General features: G+C 37.2%; 5 protein-coding genes and 6 pseudogenes across 5 annotated transcripts; 6 read left to right on the top strand and 5 right to left on the bottom strand.

Moving 5' to 3' along the window:
- The first annotated feature begins 703 nt into the window (after window positions 1–703).
- On the top strand, window positions 704–1,180 carry LOC147277143 (auxin-responsive protein SAUR21 pseudogene; annotated as a pseudogene).
- Window positions 1,181–2,062: 882 nt separating this feature from the next.
- On the bottom strand, window positions 2,063–2,774 carry LOC147277142 (auxin-induced protein 15A-like). The gene has a single exon (XM_086254240.1). The coding sequence runs from the start codon at window positions 2,683–2,685 to the stop codon at window positions 2,416–2,418; it is 270 nt and encodes an 89-aa protein (XP_086110366.1). The 5' UTR covers window positions 2,686–2,774; the 3' UTR covers window positions 2,063–2,415.
- Window positions 2,775–3,975: 1,201 nt separating this feature from the next.
- LOC147277141 (auxin-responsive protein SAUR21 pseudogene) lies at window positions 3,976–4,258 on the top strand (annotated as a pseudogene).
- A 733-nt stretch (window positions 4,259–4,991) lies between these two features.
- Window positions 4,992–6,307, bottom strand: LOC147277140 (auxin-responsive protein SAUR24-like). The gene is made up of 2 exons (XM_086254238.1): window positions 6,232–6,307; window positions 4,992–5,789 (listed from the first exon to the last, which is right to left on the bottom strand). The coding sequence occupies exons 1-2, from the start codon at window positions 6,237–6,239 to the stop codon at window positions 5,516–5,518; spliced, it is 282 nt and encodes a 93-aa protein (XP_086110364.1). The 5' UTR covers window positions 6,240–6,307; the 3' UTR covers window positions 4,992–5,515.
- Window positions 6,308–6,684: 377 nt separating this feature from the next.
- Window positions 6,685–7,090, top strand: LOC147277139 (auxin-responsive protein SAUR21 pseudogene; annotated as a pseudogene).
- Window positions 7,091–11,872: 4,782 nt separating this feature from the next.
- LOC147277138 (auxin-responsive protein SAUR21 pseudogene) lies at window positions 11,873–12,939 on the top strand (annotated as a pseudogene).
- A 913-nt stretch (window positions 12,940–13,852) lies between these two features.
- LOC147277137 (auxin-induced protein 15A-like) lies at window positions 13,853–14,550 on the bottom strand. Its single transcript, XM_086254241.1, has one exon. It carries the CDS (start codon window positions 14,455–14,457, stop codon window positions 14,191–14,193), a length of 267 nt encoding a protein of 88 aa, XP_086110367.1. The 5' UTR covers window positions 14,458–14,550; the 3' UTR covers window positions 13,853–14,190.
- A 488-nt stretch (window positions 14,551–15,038) lies between these two features.
- On the top strand, window positions 15,039–16,147 carry LOC147277136 (auxin-responsive protein SAUR21 pseudogene; annotated as a pseudogene).
- Window positions 16,148–17,326: 1,179 nt separating this feature from the next.
- On the bottom strand, window positions 17,327–18,022 carry LOC147277135 (auxin-induced protein 15A-like). The gene has a single exon (XM_086254243.1). It carries the CDS (start codon window positions 17,948–17,950, stop codon window positions 17,684–17,686), a length of 267 nt encoding a protein of 88 aa, XP_086110369.1. The 5' UTR covers window positions 17,951–18,022; the 3' UTR covers window positions 17,327–17,683.
- A 1,545-nt stretch (window positions 18,023–19,567) lies between these two features.
- On the bottom strand, window positions 19,568–20,233 carry LOC147277134 (auxin-induced protein 15A-like). The gene has a single exon (XM_086254242.1). It carries the CDS (start codon window positions 20,174–20,176, stop codon window positions 19,910–19,912), a length of 267 nt encoding a protein of 88 aa, XP_086110368.1. The 5' UTR covers window positions 20,177–20,233; the 3' UTR covers window positions 19,568–19,909.
- A 749-nt stretch (window positions 20,234–20,982) lies between these two features.
- Window positions 20,983–21,270, top strand: LOC147277133 (auxin-responsive protein SAUR21 pseudogene; annotated as a pseudogene).
- The last annotated feature ends 609 nt before the right edge of the window (window positions 21,271–21,879 follow it).

Here is a 21,879-nt window from a genome sequence, read left to right as displayed (position 1 = left end):
AGGCACTGAGATGGCAGCAGGGACAGTAACTGGTGATAAATCAAGAAATCCCATGGGTTTGTCTTCCTACTCACATAACTCATCCCCCAAGAAAGTTCACATGCAAATGACCAAACTGTATCTTTATGTTGAAACATCATTCCCTACCTCCTTTCAATGCACTTGCCTTTGTTCTCACTAACTCAATTCACCAATTTGGACTACTTAATAATTTCTTTGGTAATACATCCATATCTTAAAAGCATAACATAATCACCACTAAAGAGTATTGACATGTTCTGTCAAGAACTTATAGACATATATATATATATATATATATGTGTGTGTGTGTGTGTGTGTGTGTGTGTGTCTGAAGCCTATCATGTATTCAAAGGAAGTCAGCGACTCAAACAACGGCCAAGAGGCTTTTTCTACCACATGTAAGGTTCCTTTGTAGGTTGTCCGAAAAATATGGTTGGGCATAATGTTCTCCAACAAATATACAGACTCAATAACTACCAAAATATTTGTTGAGAATGCATGAGATGGAAGACAGAACCATGTGATCCTTCAAGTGCTTATGTCTCTTGCCAACCTCCACACAATTGCCTCCATACAAATCTTTCCACAAAATTTCATCTATATATATATACACCCTTTCATCTATTTGTATGCACTCACATATTCCATAAACAAATCAAGTCCTCAAAATCTTTACTAAATAATTTCCTCAAGTCATTTTTCAACTTCATCAACCTCTTTTGAAGTGATAAGTTAAACTGTTAAATATGGCTATCCGATTGCCTAGTATTATGCATGCTAAGCTGATTCTCAGCATACGAATTTTGTTTGCAAACCAAGCAGCTTCAACACAAGTAGGTGTTCCGAAAGGCTTCTGTGCAGTCTATGTTGGAGAGAGTGAGAAGAAGCGATACATGGTTCCAATTTCAATCTTGAGTCAGACTTCATTTCAAGAGTTGCTTTGTAAGGCAGAGGAAGAATTTGGATATGACCATCCAATGGGAGGACTCACAATCCCTTGCAGAGAAGAAATCTTCATGACCTCACTTCTTGCTTGAAGGGGTTGTGATTTGTGGTTACTAATACAAATTAACCGAGACAATTTTGTAAACACTTGTAAATTTTTTTGTTTCTAAGCTCTTTAACTTAAGAAGAAATAGATTTGGAATTAATTGAAAAGGTTGCAATTAGAAATTCTTGACACTACATTTTTTATCGTTTCTGGGATTAGCAACATTCAATGGAGACTATTTCTATTTAGATTTTGTAATGATTGCAGACCATTAATTTTTAACTTTCTTTTACTGCAACTTTTTTGGGCATCCTTTTTATTTGCTCAACAAGTAAATACATTATACATACATCCTTTTTAACTTTCCTTTCCTTTTTGTGATTGGTTTCCAACTTTGCCAGACAATGAGACTAATTGATCATGCATGAACAGTATACCAGCAAATAGTTTAAGCTATTAGTTGTGTTTGCCATCAAGAACATGCAGGCTTTACTCTCTCATCCGATGTTGCCATCAAGAACAAGCTATTACTTGTGTCTGTCATGTTGTAGGCCTTAAGTCGGCTCCAGATCCGTTGATAGAATACTCTCGAAAGATGGTATTCATCTCTCCCTAGATCTAATATCATACAACTTAAGACCAATTTACAGAATACCAAGAAAGGTTCAGATAACACAGATCATAAGACCCATAAATTGAGCGAATGAAAGAAGCAAGAGACAAGCTTGCATCTGTTCATACAATGGATTTTTTTTTCTTTTTATCCTTTCATTGATCTTTTCCTTTTCTATTGTTTCAACATAGTCATGAATTTAGAAGGATAAGCTTTATTTGAATAATATGACTGTATCTGCATCTCATCTTTTATTGGAGGTATCTTTAATTTTTGGAGACTGGAATGTCAAAATGTGGTCTACTTCATGATTCCATTTTGTACAAAAGGTACAAAGTTGGTGATTACTTGAGAAAATCTGCTGCCATTTGGTGATTACTTATATAACAGAGTTTAGAAGTAGATAATAATATAATGAAATATAAGACAAGAAAGTGGATGAGGAATTAAAACAAAATTTTCTATTCCCATATTTCCCTGAAGAGCAACAGAGAAGTTTACATATATGGGATTCAAAGACAGAATTTGACTGTCTTTGAGATCAAAATTGGAGTTCTGATTTTGGCCAGTGGTTTTAGAGAGTTCATTATATGACCACTTGTCTGCTTCAGAAATCTGGTATCTTTCTTCTCATCACAAGCAGCTTCAGGATAACAGATGGTTTCCCCTCAGGACAAGATCCATCATAGTCTCTTCTAGTCTTCTTGATCTTGACTCCGCGAGTTCTGAAATGAGGATGCTTTGGATGTGAATTTGGATTGAAGATTCACTTCATGATTAGCAGTTTCACTCATACACTTAAGCGAGAAGTCAGACCAAGGAAGGTGTGTTCACTGCAGGGGATTGTGATGCCACCCATGGGATGATCATATCCAAATTCTTCTTCAGCTTGACTCAGCAAATCAAGGAATAAAGGTTCGTTCAAATATGATATTGGAATCACAAATCGCTTCTTCTGGCCCTCCCCAACATACACTGCAAAATAACCTTTTGGTATATCTAAGCTCTTTGAAGCAGCTGATCTCTTGGGGTTAACAATTGTAGGCAACCGGAAACCCATGGTTTTATATTCTTACAAGTAGAATTAGAGAAAGAAAAGGAATTCAAAGCACTTGGGAAACTGAGAAAGCTTAATTTGATGCTTAATTGGCAAGGAGAAGAGTTGAGTTGGTCATGAACCTGATCATGTGTGTATATATAGATGAAAGGGTATGTGGAAAATCATCTGCTACATGAAATTAATGAGTGGTGAGAAATCTAGGAATCACATGGGTTTGTCTTCCCTTACCTCCCGTCACATGGTCATCACATGCAGATGACCAAACTGTATGTTTATGTAGAAACAGCATTCCCTACCTCCTTTCAATGCTCCTGTTTTTGTGCTCTCCCTAACTCAGTTAATGAATTGAACAGGTGTTAACTCAATTATCAGTTATTTTGTGGTACGTTAACCACTGCATGGATACCACTCCTTTGTAGCACATTATCTATAACTTTTTGGACTAACACTAATAATCTTGAATTTCATGCTCATTCAGGAGAAAGACCAGAAGAGTGCTGCTTTGACAATTTGGTGTTCCTACCCAACACTGATACAATTAAGTTAGCTTGTGTAATAATTGGTTCTGCTTTACAAAAAATAATTGGTGGTGCTATTACTGCTATGACAACTTTGCATGGGACCGATGGCCGGATATACTGCTATATATCTTGGTAATTAATTTGGAGTACCAAGCCACCCTAGCATGTGGCTTTGTTGTTTCATCTATGGTGTGCAGTCTCAACAAGCTGAGGAAGTATTTTATTTTGTTTGGTCAATCAACAAAATTCAATTTATGGACTGTAACCAAAACCGTACTGATTTAAATATTTGACCATTAGTTTCAAGCTATTTGTTCAAAGACTGGAGATGAGGGACATTGATGATTGATGATTTATGATTAGAATGAACACTTGGATGGATTCAAAATGGCCACTAATTAAATACTTGAACAGAAAAAACTGAAGTTAATGAATTAACCTAAGCTACTCTAGAATAATTGTCACGTCTACATGTGAGTTATATATCCACATGTGGTCTGCATGGAATCCTACTTAGGCAATCCTATACGCTAATCCTGTATAAATTAACGAGCAATCCTATATGGCAATCTCATGTATGCATATAGAATTAACATATATAGGAATACTGACCATGGGATTGGCATACAGGATTGCTCATTTATACATAATTAATATATAGGATTGCTCGTATAGGATTCCATGCGAACCATATGTGGATGACCCCATGTGGATCTGAGATTTGCTCAGCCACTCCATTCTCTTGAAGTGATAATTTCAACTGTTATATATGGCTATCCGATTGCCTTGTATAATGCATGCTATGGAGATCCTCCACTAAGCTGCTTCAACACATACATGCAGGTGTTTCAAAATGTTTCTTAGCAGTGTATGTTGGAGAGAGTGAAAAGAAGCGATACATGGTTCCAATTTCATTCTTGAGTCAGCCTTCATTTCAAGAGTTGCTGAGTAAGGCAGAGGAAGATTTTTTATATGACCATTCAATGGGAGGACTCACAATCCCTTGCAGAGAAGAAATCTTCATTGATCTCACTTCTTGCTTGACGGGGTGATCTTGTGGTTACACATGTAAATTAACACAGACAATTTTGTAAGTACTTGTAAACTTTCTTTTGTTTCTATGCTTTTTAGCAAAAGAAGAAATAGATTCGACCGTCTGACAAAGTTGCAAATATAATTCAATTGAAATTGTTCCTTTACATTTGAAAATGATTCACAGTCCATCTGCCACTTTTCTTGGCATCCATTTTATTTATTTTTTTTATTCATTTTTCTTAATTCAGGATCCCATTTTTTTATAAGGTACCATGGATTCACAGCAGATTTTTTTCTAGTGTGAGAATGTTTCATTTTTTTTAAGATTGGCATCAAATTCAAGATAGCATTTTCTTGGCATCAAATTCAACATTTTCTCTTGTGATCCCATTTTCTTTGTGAAAATCTGCTGTCATGTGGTCATTGATTATATAACACAGCTACAAGTAGATAGCAATAACGAGGGGGTATTGAAAACAAAAAGTTGTTTCTCCTATGCTATGAGTATAAAGAACCTTTTTCGTAAAATCTTGCCTACTAATCAGTATTTCTATTCCAACACAGAAAGGACAATATACAGGATGGGTAGAAGAGGGCCTTTATTCTTTTTTTAGGTTCATTGGGTTTTTTATTGGTTGGAACGTCCAGTTATTTTGGTAGGAATTTTATATCTTTATTTCCATCTCAGGAAATAATTTTTTTTCCACAAGGGATCGTGATGTCTTTCTATGGGATCGCAGGTCTTTTTATTAGCTCATACTTGTGGTGCACAATTTCGTGGAATGTACAATACAGTGGATGAGGAATTCATATATATTATGTTTTCCATACTTTTCTGAAGAGCAACAAAGAAGTTTACATGGGATTGAAAGACAGAAATTGACTATCTTTGAGTTCAAAGTTGGAGTCATGATTTCTTTCCAGTGATTTTACAGAGTTCATGATATCATCATTTGTGTGCTTCATAAACTTCATTTCATTCTGCTCAGCTTGCTTTCTCACAAGCAGGTTGAGGATTACAGAAGTTTCCCCACAGCACAAGCTGTGAGTCAATTCATTGGATCATCAATCGTAGCCTCTTCTTCATCTTGCAGACTCCGCGAGTTCTGAAATGAGCAAGCTTTGGATATCAATTTGAATCAAGATATGACTTGTGACTATGATCCACCATAGTCTCTTCCAATCTTCTTTGTCTTGACATAGCAAGCTCTGAAATGAGGATGCTTTGGATATGAATATGGATTGCAGAATCACTTCATGAGTAGCAGGCTCACTCATACACTTAAGCGAGCAGTGAGATTAAGGAAGGTGTGTTCACTGCAGGGGATTGTGATACCACCCATTGGATGGTCGTATCCAAATTCTTCTTCAGATTGACTCAACAAATCGAGAAATAAAGGCTCGTTCAAATATGATATTGGAATCACAAATCTCTTCTTCTGGCTCTCCCCAGCATACACTGCAAAATAGCCTTTGGGAATATTTAAGCTCTTTGAGGCAGATAGAGATCGAATAAGACTTCTCTTGGCGTTAACAATTCCAGGCAACCTGAAACCCATGGTTTTTATTTTCTCACAACTGGATTTAGAACAAGAAATGGAAATCAAAGAACTTGGGAAACAGAGAAAGCTTAATTTGATGATTTGCAAGTAGAAGAATTGAGTTGGTAATGAACCTGGTCATGTGTGTGTATATATAGATGAAAGTGTATGTGGAAAATTATCTGCTACATGAAATGAGTGGTGAAGAGCCACTAAGCGGGTAGCAGGGACAGTAGCTTGTGAGAAATCAAGAAACCACATGGGATTGTCTTCCTACTCACATAAATCAAGAAATCAAGAAGATTTCACACGCAAATCATCAAACTTTATCTTTATTGAAACATCATACCCTACCTTCTTTCATTGCACTTGTTTTTTTTTTTTGGGTAATAAGTACATATCTAAACAGCACATAATAGCATGATCAATCTGGTCTAAAGAGTACTGACCTGTTCATGTCATGAAATGATAGACATATGTGTCTGAAGCCTATCCTGTATTCAAAGGGAAGTCAGCCACTCAAATATCCAAGAGGCTTTTCCCAGCACATCTAAGGTTCCTTTGTAGGTTGCTCTGAAAATATTATTAGCCATAATGTTTTCCGACAAATATACAGACTCAATAACTACCAAGTTGTTGAGAATGCATGAGATGGTAGACAGAGCCATGTGATCCTTCAAGTGTTTATGTCTCTTGCCAACCCCACACAATGGCCTCCACACAACTCTTTCCACATTCCAGATACTTTTCTATGCATTCTTCCATCTATATATATACACCCTGTCATCTATATTTATGCACTCACATATCCAAATAAGCAAATCAAGTTCTCAAAGTCTTTACTAAAACACTTATTGAAGTCATTTTCCAACTTCATCAACCTCTTTTGAAGTGATAAGTTAAACTGTTAAATATGGCTATCCGATTGCCTAGTATTATGCATGCTAAGCAGATTCTCAGCCGAGGAATTTTGTTTGCAAACCGAGCAGCTTCAACACAAGTAGGTGTTCCAAAAGGCTTCTGTGCAGTCTATGTTGGAGAGAGTGAAAGAAAGCGGTACATGGTTCCAATTTCATTCTTGAGTCAGCCTTCATTTCAAGAGTTGCTAAGTAAGGCAGAGGAAGAATTTGGATATGACCATCCAATGGGAGGACTCACAATCCCTTGCAGAGAAGAAATCTTCATTGATCTCACTTCTCGCTTGAAGGTGTTGTGATTTTGTGGTGACAGATGTAAATGATCAGAGAGAATTTTGAAAATACTTGTAAATTCTTTAATTTCTTTATTTTTTTAGCTAAAGAAGAAATAGATTCGAAACCAATTGAGAAAGGTTCAAATAGAAAATGGTGACACTGTACTTTTTTTTTTATGGATTCTGGGACTAGGAACATTTATTGGAAATTTTTTCTTTTTAGATATGGAAATGATTTTCAGTCCCTTACTTTTTAACTTTCTTTTGCTGCAACTTTTTTGGGCATCCTTTTTGTACATTCATACATACATCGATCCTTTTTGTGATTGGTTTCCAACATTGTCTGTCAATGACACAATTGACCAGGGATGAAAAGAATACCACCTAATAATTTAAGCTATTAATTATGTCTGCCATCAAGAACAAGCATTACTCTCTCATCCACTTCAATGCACTGTTTTATGCGGGTAGGCTTTTAAGTCGGCTCCAGATTGATGTCTGGAATACTGTTGAAACATGTTATTCTTCTCTTACCAAACAAATTTAGAGAATATCCGGAAAGGTTCAGATAACACAGATCACACAGATGCATATATTCAGCAAATCAAAGAAGAAAGAAACAAACTTGCATCTGTTTTGGTTGATATAGAAGATGAAGACTTGATGATCTATGTACCATAAATGGCATGCCTGCTTGGATTTTGGACTTCTACTAGAACTAGAGACCATGGAATTTCTCAAGAACAACTGCATAATCTACTGCTGAGCTGTCCACAATCAAAATATCAAGATTTTGATCAATGCATTTACGGCTAAATTTTGTAACTATTCGGATTGCCATTCTAGCTGCCATTCGATTATACTAAATGAAAACATATGATTGAATAAACTGATCAACAAGGATCATCTTTCCACTTGGCCTATGTCTATTGAGACCGACCTGTCCACTTTGCGCTGCTTTTGCTAAACTTCTCGCCCAGAAGGCTCACCACACGGATTATCCTATAAAGTCCAGAAGACTTGATAATGCCGGAGAGTTTACATCGAAAACTTTCGATGATTATTGCATGTCCCTTGGGATTAATGTTGAACATTGAGTTCCCCATGTTCACACCCAGAATGGTCTCGCAAAAGCGTTCATTAAAAGATTACAAATGATCGCACGAACCTTGGTTATACGCACCAAGCTTGCACTTTCTGCGTGGGGCTATGCAATCTTGCATGCAGCCATGTTGGTCCGGTTGAGGCCCACTGCTACCCAACCTTACTCCGCGTTACAGCTGGTGACTGGGTACGAACCTGACGTTTCGTACTTACCCGTATTTAGGTATGCAGTTTACGTGCCAGTTGCGCCGCTACAACGTACAAAAATGGGTCCTCAACGAACGATGGGCATATATGTCGATTATGAATCCCCATCCATTATACGCTTTTTAGAGCTCTTGACAGACGATCTCTTTACTGCTAGATTTGCGGATTGTCACTTTGATGAGACAGTCTTCCCGCCGTTAGGGGGAGATAAGAACGTCACCGTTCCTGAAGAACGACGTGAATTGACGTGGAATGTCCCCACTATGTCTCATCTCGATCCCCGAACTGCACAATGTGATAGTGAAGTGCGGAGAATTCTAGATCTACAAAGTATAATTCATAATATGCCAGACGCATTCTCTGATCTAGCTAAAGTGACGAGATCACATATACCTGCTGCAAACGTGCCTGCAAGGATATCCGTCCCCGAAGGACGTGTCATCCCAGGAGGACGTGTCGTCCCAGATGGACGAGGTACAACAATAGTGGCTAACCAGTCATATGTCCCTGCCCAGAAGTGAGGTTGACCACTAGGTTCGATGGACTCTTATCCCTGAAAGAGGATACATTTGGCACAAACGAGTCCCCTTGACATCGCGATCTCAATCGATCCATCTCACGAAATAGTTCCGGATTATGGGTCCGTCCCAGAAGAGACGGCGTTGGGGGACGCTCCAACGTTTAAACCCACTCCCGAGAACATAGAGATCTCTATAAATTATGCATGCTTAAGTGAGCTCTGGAATCGAAAAGAGATTATCATCGATGATATATTTGTATTCGCGGTAGCTACCGAAATCATAACTAGCGATGACATCGAACCTCACTCCGTTGATGAATGTCAACGTCGAGACGACTAGCCAAAATGGAAAGAAGCAATCCAGGTCGAATTAAATTCCTTAACAAAGAGAAAGGTGTTTGGGTCTGTCGTTCCTACACCTTCCCCATGTTAAACCTGTAGAATTTAAATGGGTATTTGTAAGGAAGCGTAATGAAAAAAACGAGATTGTGAGATACAAGGCTCGTCTAGTGGCGCAATGATTTTCTCAACGCCCTGGGATTGATTACGAGAAAGAGTATTCCCTCGTAATGGATGTCATAACGTTCCACTACCTTATCAGTTTGGTAGTTTCCGAAAAACTGAGTATGCAGCTTATGGATGTGGTCACTACTTATCTCTATGGGGATCTTGATACAGAGATATATATGAAAGTTACCGTAGGACTTAAGACACCCGATGCAAATAGTTCCAGACCACGGAACACGTTCTCCATTAGTTTGAGGCGTTCACTTTATGGATTGAAACAATCCGGACGGAGGTGGTATAACGGTCTAAGTGAGTATTTGATCGGGATGGGATATGTGAATAATGTTTTAGGCCCTTACGTGTTTATTAAGAACAAGTTCCGGCTTTGCTATTGTAATTGTTTATGTCGATGACATGAATCTAATTGGTACTCCTGAAGAGATCAAGGAAACAACTAAACACCTGAAGTTGGAATTCGAGATGAAAGATTTTGGGAGAACGAATTTCTGTCTCGGCCTGGAGCTCGAGCACCGTGCAGATGGAATTTTGGTCCATCAATCGAATTACATCCAGAAGATGTTAAGGCGCTTTAATGAGGATAAAGCGAAGCCTTCTAGCACGCTCATGATCGTCCGTAGTCTAGATCCTAAGAAAGATCCGTTTCGTCCCGCAGATGATAACGAAGAGATATTGGCACCAGAAGTCTCATATCTAAGTGCAATAGGCGCATTATTGTACTTGTCTCAATGTACTAGACCGGACATCTCATTCACTGTGAACTTGTTAGCTAGATATAGCTCTGCGCCAACACGCCACCACTGGAATAGCATAAAAGACATTTTCCGCTACCTTGAAGGTACGACGGATATGGGCTTATTCTATCCCTAGCTACGCATCAAGGAATGGATCGAACCCCCTCGATCCTCGGAATGATGCCCGCCTTGTTGGATATGCTGACGCAGGGTATCTATCAGACCCGCATAAGGCGCGTTCTCAAACTGGTTATGTCTTTACCATTGGGAATACAACAATATCTTGGAGGTCTACGAAACAGACCTTTGTTGCTACCTCTTCGAATCATGTTAAGATTATAGCCCTTTACGAAGCAGTTCGTGAATGTATATGGCTAAGAGCAGTTTCCAAGCATATTCGAAGTACGTGTGGACTGCATTCCACCACTGATGAACCAACGATTATCTATGAGGATAATGCCGCTTGCATCGAGCAAATAAAGACGGGTTTCATCAAAAGAGACAACACCAAGCATATTGCACCGAAGTTCTTCTTCAATCAACAGCAACAAGAGCATCAGATGATTTAAGTCAAGCAGATCCGATCTCAAGACAACCATGCAGACCTCTTTACCAAGTCACTGCCAAAGTCCACGTTCTTGATGCATGTTCGAGGTATTAGTTCGCGTAGATTGGCTGATTTACCTAGTATGTAGTCTTCAGGGGGAGTCGACATCAGGGGGAGTATCCTGAAGTATACTCGCTTGACCATCGTGTACTCTTTTGTCCTTCGTCCAGGGTTATTTTGTCCGACTAGGTTTTGTTACCTAGCAAGGTTTTAATGAGGCACATCTTGGCATGGTCACCCTACTCATACTACATCCTGAAGATGTGTTGATCTGATATATATGCATTTGCTCATCTTTTCCCTTCGACCACGGGTTTTTCCCATTGGGTTTACCGGGCAAGGTTTTGGTGTAGTAACTCTAATGCACCCCGCTCCCATAAACATACTATCTGCTTATGATCTAGAAGATATGACTTCACCTACTTTCGAGGTTCTGATGCGACTACTCCACACTCATGCGCGTTGCACTCTTTTTCCTTCGACCAAGGTTGTTTTTGTTCCCACAGGGTTTTTATTACTTGGCAAGGTTTTAACGAGACAACTTAGAAGCGTATAGCAGAGACAACACTAATGACATGGAATATCCAAGGGGGAGTGTTGTAAATATATTGTTATATGTGGCTATTCCTGTAATTAGTTGTAGGGGCATACTAGTAAATATTCAAAACCTAGTAAACCCTACCTCTATATAAGAATATTTATAACATGAATGAAAATGACAGATCATATTCCCTCTGCCTCCTCTTTTCCACAAACCCTAATTTCTACATACTTTTACAACAAAAAGCATATAATAGCATAATTAATCTGGTCTAACGAGTACTGACCTGTTCATGTCAAGAAATTGTTGACATATATGTCTGAGGCCTATCCTGTATTCAAAGGAAGTCAGCCACTCAAATTACCAAGAGTCTTTTCCCACCACATCTAAGGTTCCTTTGTAGGTTGTCCTGAAAATATGGTCAGGCATAATGTTCTCCAACAAATATAAAGAATCATTTACTACCAAGTTGTTGAGAATCCATGAGATGGAAGACAGAGCCATGTGATCGTTCAAATGCTTATGTCTCTTGACAACCCCACTCAATTGCCTCCATACAACTCTTTCCACATTCCAGATACTTTTCTACACACCCTTCCATCTATATATATAAACCCTTTCATCTATAGGTATGCACTCACATATCCCATAAACAAATTAAGTTCTCAAAGTCTTTACTAAATCACTTCTTGAAGTCATTTTTCAACTTCATCAACCTCTTTTGAAGTGAGAAGTTAAACTGTTAAATATGGCTATCCGATTGCCTATTATTATTCATGCTAAGCAGATTCTCAGCCGAGGAATTTTGTCTGCAAACCGAGCAGCTTCAACAAATGTAGGTGTTCCAAAAGGCTTCTGTGCAGTCTATGTTGGAGAGAGTGAAAAGAAGCGGTACATAGTTCCAATTTCGTTTTTGAGTCAGCCTTCATTTCAAGAGTTGCTGAGTAAGGCAGAGGAGGAATTTGGATATGACCATCCAATGGGAGGACTCACAATCCCTTGCAGAGAAGAAATCTTCATTGATCTCACTTCTGACTTGGAAGGAGTTGCATGTGATTTTGTAGTTACACATGTAAACTAACACAGACAATTTGGTAAATACTTGTAAACTCTTTTGTTTCTATGCTGTTTAGCAAAAGGAGAAATACATTCGAAATCAATTGAGATATTTGAAAATAGAAATGGTTGACACTGTTCATTTTTATTGATTCTGGGATTAGCAACAATTACTGGAAATTATATCTATTTAGATTTGGAATGAGTTCCAGTCCATTACTTTTGGGCATCCTTTTTATTTGTTGATCAATTAAATACATCATATACATCCTTTTTAACTTTATTTTCGTTTTTGTGATTGGTTCCCAAATTTTCCTGTCAATGAGACTACTTGACCAGGGATGAAGAGTGTCTCACCTGATAGTTTAAGCTGTTGTTGTCACCATCAAGAAAAAGCTGTACTCTCACTCATCCACTGCACCGCACTGTCATATTTCGTAGGCCTTAAGTCGGCTCCAGATCAATACCTGAAATACTGTTGAAAGATTGTATTCTTCTCTTTCTAGACTTTATATCATACAACTTAAGACAAATTTAGAGATATCAGGAATGGTTCAGTTAACACAGATCATAGAGATGCATATATTCAGCAAATCAAAGAAGCAAGAGGCAAACTTGCATCTGTTTCGATTGAGATTGAAGATGAAGACTCGATGATCTATGTACCTTAAATGGTATGCCTGCTAAATACAATAGATTATGGACTTTAATTATGACTAGAGGACCTGGAATTTCGCTAGAACAACTACATAATTAAAAGTATTCTAAAGAATGCTAGATTGCTCAGCCGGAGGGGAGGGGTCTATATAAGCCTTTTAATATTTTATTTGTTTTTTTTTTTATAAACTCCGGCTGAGCAATCTAGCATTCTTTAGAATACTTTTTCTGTTTGCAGCATGGGAGCGGATTACCCAAAAAATCCCTGGGAACAATGAAAAAAAAAAGATATCTCGGTAACGAAAACTATAGGGGGCTGTATTGGCGAGATCCAACGGTGAACAGCTGCCCAAAAGAAAAACCGCCTGGAAGTCCGAGGACCTTTAGTACCGTACTACTGCTGAGGTGTCCAAAATCAAATAACAAGATTTTGATCAATGCTTAATTCTATAACTGAGATACACTATTGGGATTGTCACTTCAGCTGCCATTCGTTTCTACCAAACCTAAACATATGATTGAATAAACTGACAAAAATCATCTTCTATCTTTTTGTAGTTGGTTTTCCACATTACCTGTCTATTCAGACCTGTTAACTATTTGTACTTTCTATGCTTTAATTGATCTTTTCAATTTTTAATGTTTCAATATAGTTATAAAACTAGAAGGATAATTAAGCTTTTTTGAATAATATCCAATACATATGGACTCTATCTACGTCTCATATTGTATTGGTACAGATTGGAATGCTAGAATGTGGTCAACTTCATGATTTCATCTTGTACAAGTACAGAGTATGTCATTAAACTTCATTTCTTGAGAAAATCTGCAGCCATTTGGTGATTAATTATATAATAGAATTAGAAGAAGAAAATAATATATTGAGAAGTATAAGAATATGATGGATCGAGGAATTAAAGTGTATTATATATTCCCATAATTTCCTGGAGAAAAACAAAGAAATTTACATGGAATTAAAAGACAGAATTTGATTTTCTTTGAGCTCAAAATTCGAGTCATGATTTTGGGCCAATGGTTTTAGAGACTTCATGGGATCTTCATTTATCTGCTTCATAAATTCTGTATCTTTGTATTCAGCTCACAAGCAGCTTAAGAATTACTGAAGGTTTCTCCTCAACACAAAATGTGAGTATGATCGATCATAGCCTCTTCTTCATCCTGTAGACTCGGCAGAGTTCTGAAGCATGAGGATGCTTTGGATGTGAATTTGGATCACAGGTTCAACTCATGAATAGTGGACTCACTCATACACTTAAGCGGGAAGTGAGGTCAAGGAAGGTGTGTGCACTGCAGGGGATTGTGATGCCACCCATGGGATGATGGTATCCAAATTCTTCTTCAGCTTGACTCAGCAAATCGATGAATAAAGGCTCGTTCAAATATGATAATGGAATTACAAATCGCTTCTTCTGGCTCTCCCCAACATACACTGCAAAATAGCCTTTTGGGATATCTGAGCTCTTTGAAGCAGCTCTCTTGGGATTAACAATTCCAGGCAACCGGAAACCCATGGTTTTATATTCTCACAAGTGGAATTAGAACAAGAATAGGAATTCAAAGGACTTGGGAAACTGAGAAAGCTAATTTGATGCTTGGCAAGGAGCTAGAAGACTTGATGAGTTGCTCATGAAACCTGATATTGTGTGTATATATAGATGAAAGGGTATGTGAAAATTCATCTGCTACATGAAATGAGTGGTGAAGGGTGACTGAGATGGGCACCATTGTGGGACAGTAGCTGGTGATAAATCAAGAGATCACATGGGTTTGTCTTCCTACTCACATAACTCATCCTCAAGGAGATTTCACATGCAAATCACCAAATTGTATCTTTATGTTGAAACAGCATTCCCTACCTCCTTTCAACGCACTTATCTTTGTGATACGTTAATCACTGCATGGCTACCACTCCTTTGTTGCACATTATCTATAGTCTTGTGGACTAACTAATAATCTTGAATTTCATGCTCAATCAGGAGAAAGACCAGAAGAGTACTGCTATTTTATGGTCCTACACAACACTGATACAATTAAATTGTTAGCTTGTGTAATAATTGGTGCTGCCTTATAAACATGAATTGGTAGTATCTATATGGGAATCCTTTATACCAATCCTATACACGAAGCTTGTCCGGACAAGATTCTATACGGGAATCCAAGATCCTATACGGTAATCCTTTACACATGAAAGGTTTATTGTATAGGATTGGCATAAAGGATTCCTGTATAGGATGACTCGGGTGTGGATGCAAGAATCACCCATGGTTTTAATACCATACAAAATAAGTAATCGAATTCTTGTAATTTCATGTCATTACTGCAGAATATTTTTAAGTAATTTGCCAAAAAAAAATTAGGTGAAATCAAGATCGTATTTTTGGAAAAATGATACTTATTGGACATTTCTAAATAGTATATAATAACACCATTCAAGAAATTATGGACATATATGTCTGAAGCCTGTCCTGTATTCAACAGAAATCAGCTACTCAAATGAACAAGAGGGTTTTCCTCATCTCTAAACTTTCAAATGGGGTTACTTGTCTGTAGGTTGTCACAAGAATGGTCATGCTGTCAGCAGGCATAACTATCAAGTTGGTTGAGAATGAGATGGAAGACAGAGCCATGTGATTCTTCTAATGCTTATGTCTCCTGCCAAACCCCACTCAATTGCCTCCATGCAACACTTTCCACAATCCAGATACTTTCCTATACACCTTTTCATATATATATATATATATATATATATATATATACACCAGAATATATCATAAACAAATCAAGTCCACAAAATCTTTACTAAATATTTTCTGACCAAGTCATTTTTGGACTTCATCAACCCTTTTTAAAGTAATTAAGACTGTTAAATTTGGCTATCCAATTGCCTGGTATTATGCATGCTAAGCAGATTCTCCGTCAAGCTGATTCAACACATGCAGATGTTTCAAAAGGCTTCTTAGCATGGTATGTTGGAGAGAGTGAAAAGAAGCGTACATGGTTCCAATTTCATTCTTAAGTCAGCCTTCATTTCAAGAGTTGCTTAGTAAGGCAGAGGAAGAATTTGGATATGACCATCCAATGGGAGAACTCATAATCCCTTTCGGAGAAGAAATCTTCATTGATCTCACTTCTTGCTTGAAGGGGTTGTGTTTTTGCGATTACAGATGTACCTATGAGAGACAATTTTGTAAATACTTGTGAATTTTTTGTTTCTATTCTTTTTAGCAAAAGAATAAATAGATTCGACATTGTATGACCCATTGACAAAGTTGCTTATAGAATTCAATTGAATTGTTCATTTACATTTGGAAACGATTCTTAGTCCATTTCCTTTTAATTAAGTTTCTTTTCCTGCCACTTTTTGCTGGGCTTCCATTTTATTTATTTTTTGAATCTACTAAATAAATCATACATATGTGGTCTATATATTGTAAATACATGGTTTATAGATTGTCCTTGATAGAAATTAACAAGATTTAAGCTATATGAAGTAATAAAAAAGAGTTGTCTGCAGCCAGTTTCAGAATGCTGTAATATTCTCCTCATGGGACAGCATGTTAATAGAGTTACCGGTTGTCAGCTACAGACATGCTAAAGGTATTTAGTATGAGTCTTAAATGGTGAGCCAGTTAGTATTTGAAGTCAATCTCTCTTCATAGAACAAACAATTGTTGATTTTTCTTGGATGAAAGATGAGTTGATTTTGGGAATCTCGGGCACTAAAGTACAACTTAATATGTTCAATAAAGGTTTTACAAAACACAAGGAAGCTATATCTGAAGCATGCCAATCTATTTTTACTAAGCATTAGAATAATTTCTGAAGCTGCTTAGAAGTTAATGAAAGAGTTCTTACGTACATGCGTTCATTGTGCCCACTATTTCAATTTCTTGTTCGACAAGCCTTGAGAAGCTGATATGAAAGTTGCACTACATCTGGCGTCCATTAGTGCCAAGCTAAATGACTGTAGTTTGAAGCTATGCAGGAACTACAGAGCAATTAAAACTAATTTTATGCGTTACAACATCAAGCTCAAGGAATGCATGTATTTCATAAGAAATCTGCTGCACTAGATTATTGACTGCCAAGTACAAAATCAAAATGGACCTGATAGTTGCTAAGTACTTTGTTGAACGGACACCATGGATAAAATCAGAGTAAGCCATTATGCTTCATTTCTTATGAAAATCTGCTACCATTTGGTGATTGATTATATAACAAAGCTACAAGTAGATAGCAATATAATGAAAATAAGACAATTCAGTGGATGAGGAATTAATATTTATTATATTTTTCCATACTTTCTGGAAAACAAAGAAGTATACATGGAATTTAAAAGACAGAAAATGACTGTCTTTGAGTTCAAAGTTGGAGTCCTGATTTCTTGCCAGTGGTTTTAGAGGGTTCATGATATCATCATTTGTGTGCTTCATAAACTTCATTTTGTTCTGCTCAATTTCTCAGAAGCAGCTTCAGGATTACTGAAGTTTCCCCTCAACACAAGCTGTGAGTGGATTCAGTGGATCATCAATCGTAGCCTCTTCTTCATCTTGCAGCTTCCGCAAGTTCTGAAATGAGCATGCTTTGGATATGAATTTGGATCAAGATATGACTTGTGACTATTATACATCATAGTCTCTTCCAATCTTCTTTGTCTTGACATAGCAAAGCTCTGAAATGAGGATGCTTTGGATGTGAATTTGGATCGTAGAATTACTTCATGATTAGCAGGCTCACTCATACACTTAAGCGAGCAGTGAGATCAACGAAGGTGTGTTCACTGCAGGGGATTGTGATACCACCCATTGGATGGTTGTATCCAAATTTTTCTTCAGCTTGACTCAACAAATCGAGGAATAAAGGCTCGTTTAAATATGATATTGGAATCACAAATCGCTTCTTTTGGCTCTCCCCAACATACACTGCAAAATAGCCTTTTGGGATATCTAAGCTCTTTAAAGCAGCTCTCTTGGCATTAGCAATTCCTGGAAACCGGAAACCCATGGTTTTATATTCTCAAGTGGAATTAGAACAAGAAAAAGAATTCAAAGGAATTGGGAAACCGAGAAAGCTTAATTTGATGCTTGGCAAGGAGAAGACTTGAGTTGCTCATAACCTCATCGAGTTTGTATATATATAGATGAAAGGGTATGTGGAAAATCATCTGCTACATGGAATGAGTGGTGAAGAGGCCTGAAGATGGGCACCACTGAGGAAGGACAATAGCTGGTGAGAAATCAAGAAATCACATGGGTTTGTCTTCCCTACCTCCTTTCACATGCAGATGACCAAACTGTGTCTTTATGTAGAAACAGCATTCCCTACATCCTTTCAAGTACGTAGCTATGACAATTTCACATGGGACTGGTCTCCTCATATATATGAACTGATGCTATTTAACTTAATTTGGAGCACCAAGCCACCCTAGCATGTGGCTTTGTTGCTTCATCTGGTCTGCAGTCTAAACAAGCTGAGGAAGTATTTCATTTTGTTTGGTCAATCTAGAAAATTCAATTGATGGACTGTAACCAGAAACTGTACTGATTTAAATATTTGACATTAGTTTCAAGTTATTTATTCAAAGCATCATTGATGCTTCATGGTCTTATTTTTAAAGGAAGTCTGTCACTCAAATCAACAGGAGACATCCCTATTCCCACCTCTAATATTTCAAGTGGGGTTACTTGTTTGTAGGTTGTCCACAAATAGTTAGGCGTATATATTATGTTCACCAACAAATATACAGACTCAATAACTACTAAGTTGTTGAGAATGCATGAGATGGAAGACAGAGCCATGTGAACCTTCAAATGCTTATTATGCCTTTTGCCATGCCTTCATACAACTCTAGTAGAAGAAAACATAATATAAATTTGCATTACTAATGATTTATATGGAACAACAAAAAATAGTTAGAATTCTACTAAACTTCTGTGTACTACACTACATATTCACCATGGATTAGGAACAATCCAAAAGAGTGGCAAATTATAGACACAAAAGTGCAATGACCACTTGGAAAAGAAGGTTCCCTCTTTGCAGCAAGGCATGCTGCTGCTTTCGTGCGTGGAGATGATGTAATTCACAAGCTATTTACAGAACAATCAAAACCACCGATTTTTCATAATTTCCTTAGTCTCCAATCTCTTGTGATTCTCTCCAGAGAACTTCTCCGATTTTTTTTTTTTTTTTCTGGTCTGATAACTTCTCCGATTTCTTGTGATTCTCGTCATTGGTTGGTTTTCCACTTTACCTTGTCTATTGAAACCTGTTAAGTATTTGTACTTTCCCTCCTTTAATTTTTCAATATAGTTATAAATTTAGAAGAATAATTAAGCTTTATTTGAATATTATCCAATACATATAAGGTAAAAAAATCCCAATATGATTCTATCTGCATCTCATGTTTTACTGATAAAGGAGACCATCAATGTTTTGGGAGATTGGAAGGCCAAAATGTTGTCTACTTCAAGACTTCATTTGGTACAAAAAGTACAGAGTACGCCATTATACTTCATTTCTTTAAAAGAATCTGCTGCTATTTGATGATTAATTATATATCACAGCTACAACTAGATAATAATATAATGCAAAATAAGACAGTAAAGTGAATGAGGAATTGAAGTGTATTATATATTCCCATATTTTCCTGGAGAGAAACAAACAAGTTTACATGGGATTAAAAGACAGAATTTGACTGTCTTTGAGTTCAAAATTGGAGCCATGATTTTGGGCCACTGGATCTACAGAGATGGTGTGTTTCAGTTGTCTGCTTCAAAAATTTGGTATCTTTCTGGCTCAGCTCACAAGCAGCTTCATAGATTTCCCCTCCACACAAGATGTGACTACAATCAATCATAGCCTCTTCTTCATGCATCCTGCAGACTCAGCAAGTATCATTATATGAGAATGCTTTGGATGTGAATTTGGATCGCAGATTCACTTCATGATTAGCAGGTTCACTCATACACTTAAGCGGGAAGTGAGATCAAGGAACATGTGTTCACTACAGGGGATTGTGATACCACCCATGGGATGATCGTATCCAAATTCTTCCTCAGCTTGACTAAGCAAATCCAGGAATGAAGGCTCGTTCAAATATGATATTGGAATCACAAATCGCTTCTTCTGACTCTCTCCAACATAGACTGCAAAATAGCCTTTCGGGATATCAAAGCTTTTTGAAGCAGCTCTTTTGGCATTAACAATTCCAGGCAACCAGAAACCCATGGTTTTTATATTCTCTCAAGCGAAAAGTAGAACAAGGAAAGGAATTCAAAGGAGTTGGTAAACAGAGAAAGCTATGATACTTGGCAAGGGAGAAGACTTGAGTTGGTCATGAACCTCATCATGTGTGTATATATATAGATGCAATTGTATGCGGAAGGTACATGAAATGAGTGGTGAAGAGGCACTGGGTTTGTGAGAAATCAAGAAATCACATGGGTTTGTCTTCCAACTCACATAGCTCATTCCCTGAAGATTTCACATGCAAATCACCAAACTGTATCTTAATAGAGAAACATCATTCCCTACCTCCTTTTCATGCACTTGTTTTTATGCTCACTGAAGAGACAGACCAGCAAATTAATGTGATCTAAAGAGTGTACTAATATTTTCCTGTCAAGCAATTATATACATATATGTCTGAAACCTGTCCTGTATTCAAAGAAAGCCAGCCACTCAAATCAACAAGAGGCTTTTTCTATCCACATAGAAATATGGTTAGGCATAATGTTCTCCAACACATATACAGACTAAATAACTACCAAGTTGTTGAGAATGCATGAGATGGAAGACAGAGCCATGTGATCCTTCAAATGCTTATGTCTCTTGCCAACCCCCACACAATTGCCTCCATACAAATCTTTCCACATACCAGATAATTTTCTATGCACCTTTGATCAGCTATATATATACACACACTCAAATATTTCATAAACAAATCAAGTCCTCAAAATCTTCACTAAATCTTTTCCTAAGTCATTTTTCAACTTCATCAACCTCTTTTGAAGTGATAATTTACACTTTTAAATATGGCTATCCGATTGCCTGGTATTATGCATGCTAAGCATATTCTCCGCCGAGGAGCTTCAACACATGTAGGTGTTCCAAAAGGTTTCTGTGCAGTGTATGTTGGAGAGACTGAAAAGAAGCGATACATGGTTCCAATTTCATTATTGAGTCGGCCTTTATTTCAAGAGTTGCTGAGTAAGGCAGAGGAAGAATTTGGATATAACCATCCAATGGGAGGAATCACAATTCCTTGCAGAGAAGAAATCTTCATTGATCTCACTTCTCGTTTGAAGGGGTTGTGAATTTGTAGTTCCATTACACATGTAATTAACAGAGACAATTTTGTAAAGACTTGTAAATTCTTTTGTTTCTATGCTTTATAGCAATGAAATAGCATCCAAAGTATATGACCAATTGAGAAAGTTATAAATGAAAATTGTTGATACAGTATATATTTATTTTTCCTAGAGAATTAAATATTCAATGGAAATTGTTCCGATTTACTATTTAGATATTGAAACGATTTCAGTCTACTTCCCTTTAACTTTCCTTTCCTGGCACTTTTCTGGGATACTATTTAATTTTTTTGATCGATTAAATAAATAAAGAGAAAAATAGGGTCTGCTGTGTTGGCATTTGTTGGATATTTAATCTAGACTATAGGTATTTTAACACATGTTCTTACTTCTTACCCTACTATTAAATTAGTAGCATAAGTTAGTCTTAATTGTAAAGTCTTTCCATTTGCTTTTCAGAAGCTATAACGGGAGCTCATTCCCTCATTTGTAATCATCAATCAGAGAAAGTTGTGGAATAAAAGACATCACACTAGAAATAATTTTTCATCAAAATAGCAATTCAGTCACTTCAAAGTTGAAATGGTGTGGTTGCAATTGTGATTACTGAATTGGGCAGAC

This window comes from Dryas octopetala, chromosome 8 (assembly GCF_963921425.1).
Source record: "Dryas octopetala chromosome 8, drDryOcto1.1, whole genome shotgun sequence".
Classification (NCBI taxonomy): Eukaryota; Viridiplantae; Streptophyta; class Magnoliopsida; order Rosales; family Rosaceae; genus Dryas; species Dryas octopetala.
This window is presented reverse-complemented; position numbering and strand designations above follow the sequence as displayed.